This window comes from Monopterus albus, unplaced genomic scaffold (assembly GCF_001952655.1).
Source record: "Monopterus albus unplaced genomic scaffold, M_albus_1.0 scaffold87.1, whole genome shotgun sequence".
Classification (NCBI taxonomy): Eukaryota; Metazoa; Chordata; class Actinopteri; order Synbranchiformes; family Synbranchidae; genus Monopterus; species Monopterus albus.
The window spans coordinates 165,895-172,257 of record NW_018127967.1 but is presented as its reverse complement, the minus strand read 5'-3'; the positions used below and the strand labels follow the sequence as shown (position 1 = coordinate 172,257).

Genomic DNA, 6,363 nt, shown 5'->3' with positions numbered 1-6,363 from the left:
ATCTCTTAGCAACAAGTAATTTCTAGTCACTGATCTCATCACTACTAATAATCTTGATTTTATGCTTTTATCTGAAATGTGGTTACACAGTAGTAACAGTTCTCGCTGACTCAGCGCCCAAGGCTTTAAGTTTATGTTTCTCAATCTGACAGAAGAGATGGAGGTATTGCTACTATATTTAAAGACTCATTCCAGTGCAAATAGCTATTAGGTGGTGATTCTGAGCATCTTTGTTTTGTGTTGGAAGGCACACTTAAGATCCTGCTGTTAATAATTTACAGGCCTCCAAGATCATCTACAAATTTCATAGACAACTTCACTGAGCTGGTTTCTCTTATCTCAACAGATTTTGAGAAGTTTGTCGTAACAAGTGACGTTAACATTCAAACTAATAATCCAAAAGACAAAACTAAATTATGTGTTGTGCTTGAAACATTTGATTTGCTGCAACATGTGAAAGGACCCACACACCCTTAAAGGCACACTCTGGATTTAGTCTTAACCAAGCGTGGTTATATTAAGGATGTAGGCCTCTCTGACCATTTCTGTGTTTTCTTTGATATGTCGGTTTTACCTGCTACCCATAACACTTCAGTTGTTGTTAAAAAGGGTATTTAAATTCTACTATTACTACTACTACTATACTATTTCTGTCTTTATGGAAGCTGCTTCTGTGTCAGTAAACCTAACACCAGACTGTGGTGATTCACTTCTTGATCATTTTAGATGCAAAAACTCAGAAATTATTGAGACCATTGCACCTGAAGAGGTAAAATATAGTCCTGGCAATCAAAAAGGAACATGAAGAAACACTGCGGCTGTCCCAAGTCAAAAGCAGGCTAACTATTTCCCCTGACACAGTTCGCCCATGACTTCCTATCTCCAAGCAAGAGTAATGAGTTTGCATCTTTTTTGTGAAAAATGAGAAACATCAGACTGGCCATAAGTTCTTCCATGTTAAATAATGCAACCAGGCCTCAAACTAATAATCCAAAAGACAAAACTGAATCATGTGCTGTGCTTGAAACATTTGATTTGCTGCTGCAGCCACACAGAAACACTATGGCTAGATTGCCAACATTCAATGCTATCAGTGCTAAAACACTAGAGGATGTAGTTAACAGCCTAAATACATCCACTTGCTGTTTGGACACCCTGCCAACCAGCTTCTTCAAAAAGGTTTCAGTTGCTTGAAAATGAACATGCTGAAAATTGTTAATGGCTTTCTCCTGTCAGGTATTTTCCCATAATCGCTAAAAAACTACAGTTGTTAAGCCCCTTCTAAAGAAAAGCAACCTGGCTCCTTCCATGTTAAATACAGTAATTACAGGCCAATCTCTAATCTTCTTTTCATTGGAAAAGTTACAGAGAAAGCAGTTTTGATTCAAGTGAACAACTTTTAAATATAAACGACCTTTTGGACAAATTTCACTCTGGCCTTACACAACACCGAGACTGCACTGATAAAGGTGCTAAATAACATTTGCGTGAATACAGATTCAAGTGAAACATCAGTTTTGGTGCTGCTTGATCTCAGTACAGCTTTTGATACTGTAGCCCTCAAAATCCATCTTGACAGACTGGAAAAGTGAGTGGGATTATCAGGTACAGTCCTCAGTTGGTTCAGATCATATCTTGAAGGCAGGAGTTGTGTTGTTTCCACTGGTGATCATCTGATTGGACAGCTATGACACACGGAGTCCCCCAGGGTTCAATTCTTGGACTACAGCTATTCAACCTGTACATGCTCCCTATGGGTCAGATCATACATGAGAATAACATTGCCTATCACAGTTATGCAGATGACACTCAGATTCAGTTAGCTCTGTCACCAAGTGACTATGGTCCCTTAGACTCTGTCAGTGCTTAAAGCAAGGAAATTCCTGGATACAGTCAAATTTCCTTCAGACGGAAGTTAGTGATCAGCTTGATTCTAAAGCTATAAAGACAAAAAAAAAAAATCAAGTTAGAAATCTTGGTGTCATAATTGACCCAGACCTGAGCTTCACCAGTCACATCAAGGCCACAACTAAATCAGCTTTTTATCATCTCAAACAAACAGCAAGTCTCAGAGTTCTCATGTCCAGACAAGATGTAGAGAAACTCATTCATGCCTTCATCTCCAGCAGGCTGGACTACTGAATCAGTCTTTTGTCTGGTCTTCCCATAAGGACTGTTCGACAACTTCAGCTCATTCAGAACGCTGCTGCCAGAGTTTTAATATGACTGACCACATCACTCCTGTTTTTAAATCCTAACACTAGCTGCCGGTTACCCACAGAAACTATTTTAACGTGCTTCTGCTAGTTTCTAAATCACTCACTGGTATGAGGCCAAAATACATTTCTGGTCTCCTTGAAGAATCCAAACTTAGCAGGGCTCTGAGATCCTTAAGAAGCACTCAGCTGGTAGAGCCTCGGGTCAGAACCAAACAGGGTGAAGCTGCTTTTAGCTCCTGTGCTGCACACAGATGGAGCCAACTTCCTGAGGACCTTAAATGTGCCCCAACTCTGCCACTTTCAAATCTCAACTGAAAACCTTTCCTGTGCCTTTGTTTGGTTTCTATGCTGCAGCTTCTGCACCGTCGGTGCTAGATTTCTGGTTCAGGCCTTTTATGTAGTCTATTAGTTTTTATTTTCATTTGATCTCATTTTAACAATGTTTTATCTTCACTCTGTCCTATCGGATTTTAATGGTTATTGTTTTTAACATTGTTACTGTTTTTCCCTGCCTCTGTGAAGCACTGAATTGCCTCTGTGTATGAAATGTGCTCTACAAACAAAGCTGCCTTGCTTTACCATTTGTTTTACCACATGCAGTTTTAAGGGAACATATGGTGAATGGACGACTTAATATTTAACATAAACTGTTAACTGTAGTGTTTACCTGCTGACTGTAGACTGTGTTGGAAGAATCAATCAATCAAAATTTATTTGTATAGCACTTTAAAAAACATCTGGTCGACCAAAGTGCTTTACACAGCAATGCAAATCCAGAGTAAAAAATATCAATAGAGAAATAAAACAACATAGAAACATAAAAAGGCCAAATACACAGAATCAACAGATAAAAGGAGGAAGCATCAGACAGCACTATGTATTAAAAGCCAAAGTGAATAAATATGTTTTAACCAGTGATTTAAAAGTTGTCAAGTCTGTAGAGGATCTAACATTAAAAGGTAAACCATTCCACAATTTAGGAGCTGCAACAATAAAAGCACGGTCACCCCAGCGTTTGTATCTGGCCCTGGGCACCTCTAACAAAAACTGGCTTGAGGATCTGAGTAATCTAGTTGGTTCAGTCAAGTGTAGAGGTTATAAAAGCATGAATTGCAATCTCAAAATCATTAAAAGAAAAAAATGACGACTTTACTTAGCAACCCCAGGTGAAAGAAATTAGATTTTATGACTGAGTCGATCTGCTTGTCGAATCTTAAGTCCCTGTCAAACATTACCCCTTTGTTTGTACAGTCATCTTCAGGTGATGAGCCAGGGGCCTAAGTTGTGATTAAAAGCAGCAAATTTCGTCAAATCACCAAATAAAATACACTCCATTTTATTCTCATTTAATTTCTAAAAAGTTCCGCACCAGCCGTGCTTTCAGGTCTGTCAAACAGTGAAACAGTGGTCGAAGTACTCAGATTGTTTACTTAAGTAAAAGGTGCAATACTATAGTGTAAAAATAATAAGTAAAATAAGTAAAAGCATTAGCATGAACATATAGTTAAAGTACCAAAAGTAAATACTCATTATGCAGAATGGCACATTACATTATTAAGGTATATTATATTATTGGATTATAATTATTGACACATTACTGTATGTATCATATTTAATGTTACAGCTGGTCAAGCTGGAGCTAATTTTAATTCTCTTATATGCTTATAATTTGAAGTACTTTACATACTGCTGAGTAGGTGTGAATTTTCCACCAGGGATCAATAAAATCTTATGATTATACTATATTTTGTTTTACTCATCTGACTCTGAAAAGGAACTAAAGTTGTCAAATAAATGTAGTGCGGTAAAAAATACAGTATTTGTCTCTAAAATGTAGTGCAGTCGAAGTATGATGTGGCAGAAAATACTCAAGTACAGTACTGATGCCTCAAAACTGTACTTGAGTAAATGTCCTTAGTTATGGTTACTGAGTAAATGTATTTAGTTACCTCTGCTTGTTGATGATAAAGCATTACAGTTGTGTGAATACTTCATAGATCTGTACAATTCATCCTCCTTGTTATTAAGCGCAGTGTTGTGGTGTCTGAAGAGCTTTAAACAACTGGATCTCTATTCAAACTGGTCTTCCTGAATCCTGTTCTTCACCCACCTACACCACTGCAGTCCCCTGAGTTCTATCATTAAAGCAGGTCTGTTAATGGTCTAAATGCCTGTTAACAGCACAAAACATCTAAAAGTGTTTGTTCACTGATTTATCCTGTATGCTCAAAGTGACGTGGCCAAAGGCCGGCATCCATTCTGCAGCAGAGCAGGTAGGGCGGATGCAGCAGAGAGGAGATAGTGCCCTACATCAAATGGTGTTCTAAAGCCTTTCAGGGGTGTAAGAGTGAGTGAGTGAGAGAGGAACAGTGGAAACTGAATCTGCCAGAGTGGCTTGTAATTGCTCACCAAGAGGCTACAAGGTTAACAATTGTCTAGACAGAACAATCCACAGACAGACTTTGCTTTGGAGAAAACCCAAGGCAGCACAACCTGTCTGTTCTGTGCACTGCAAACAATACACTGGACTTTTGGTATCCGAAACAGATCTGAATGAAACAGCTGAGGTGGTTTGGGATGTACATATTTCAGTTCCATGCAAAGATACAGCGTCAGTGTAAATCACTGAGACATCTATGCTCTTAATGTAACCTCTGGCCTGATTCACAACCAGGATGCCTGCTCTCATCTGAGATTTTTCCACTTTACTTGGGACCTAACTGGCTGTATCACTGACTGATAATAGTCAAATAATTACTTTAAACACACACGTAAATCTGCTGCTGACTGTTGTGGAAACTAACAAGAAAAATAAACTATCTCTGCTGTTTTACCGTCTGTTATGTTATATGTAAATCTGCTGCTGACTGTTTTTTTCCCAGGATATCTGCTGCTGTTGGTCATCTGCAATACTGTCCATGTGTACCTCATATCCTATTTGCACCTCATCACTAACGCCCTGGTGATGCTGAACCATCTGACAATCTCCTATTATTGTTTGCACTACTGACACTGACTGTACACGGTTTTGAGTCACAGCTTATTGGCTGTACCGTTTAGATTTCTCCTAATTATGTCAATCCAGTTCTTATTCTATTCTCTTTTTATTCTATTTTCATTCTACTTTATTCTATTTTAGTTCCTAAATGTTATGGCACCCAATACTAGGTGAGAGAGAAACGGTATTTTGATTTTCTGTATATCCTGCACATATGGTGAATTGACAATAACATCCTTGAACCTTGAACCCATACTCGTGTCAGGGCCGAGCTCAGCCTGATGGCACCTTCACACAGTGAGGGAGACGACGGGATGGAGACCTGTGCACAGAGACACACAGTTAGCACCGTCACTGTTTCCTCAGTCGATCAGAATAACTACTGGCATTCTGTCACTGAGGCCCCAACGTTTAGTGACAGGATTGTGTTAGTGTGCTTCAGTCATGCACACATGGTGGTGAAGCAGCAGGACAAAACAGAGCCACAGACTGCTCAACAAGGGTTCAACGTCAACCTTTCCTGCATTATCTTTTAAAATAATGACTGACCTGGGGCCTCAAATCTTACCGGCCTGAAACATGCAGACAGCAGTTCCCATGGAAAAACTTGATGTGAAAATGTGCAAACCAGTAGCTAAACTCTGGTGAGGGAAATATGAGGAAAAAAGATTGTATACTGGCTGATATATTCATAAAATGTCAGGACTTTGTTAGAAATGTACCAGTGTTCGGCTCCTCAGTTCTAAATTCTATGCTTTCAGCTGTTAAGCCACATGACACATCCTGACATCATTCTTGGCCGTGCTCCACCTGAGTGAAAGCATCATAAGGCTCTGAAGGTTTGGGAATGTGGTGATGAACCAGAATGTTGAGTCAGAGCTTCCATTCAAAAATATGCACATTCGCTCGGCGAGTTTGTTTTTGTACAACTCCAAATCAGAAAACACTGGGATGGTATATCAAATCAAAATTAAAACTGAAAATAGTGATGTGTGATTTGTGTCCTGTATCACATTGAGAACAACACAACAGCCCATTATTTGATGTGAAACCATCAACTTTATTCTGTGTTCACAATAAACACTCACTTCAATTCTGATGCTGCAACATACTCCAGACAAAGTTGGGACAGTAAAGCGTTTACCA

At 39.1% G+C, this 6,363-nt stretch overlaps 1 protein-coding gene across 1 annotated transcript in view; it reads right to left on the bottom strand.

Annotated features, from left to right (window-relative positions):
* Positions 1 to 1,022: 1,022 nt before the first annotated feature.
* The window catches only part of shtn1 (shootin 1), a 55,327-nt gene continuing 49,986 nt past the window's right edge, over positions 1,023 to 6,363 (bottom strand). Inside the window, exon 17 of the mRNA XM_020607531.1 lies at positions 1,023 to 1,751. Coding sequence (XP_020463187.1) covers positions 1,624 to 1,751 — 128 coding nt within the window. The 3' untranslated portion in view covers positions 1,023 to 1,623. The remainder of the gene's footprint in view (positions 1,752 to 6,363) is intronic.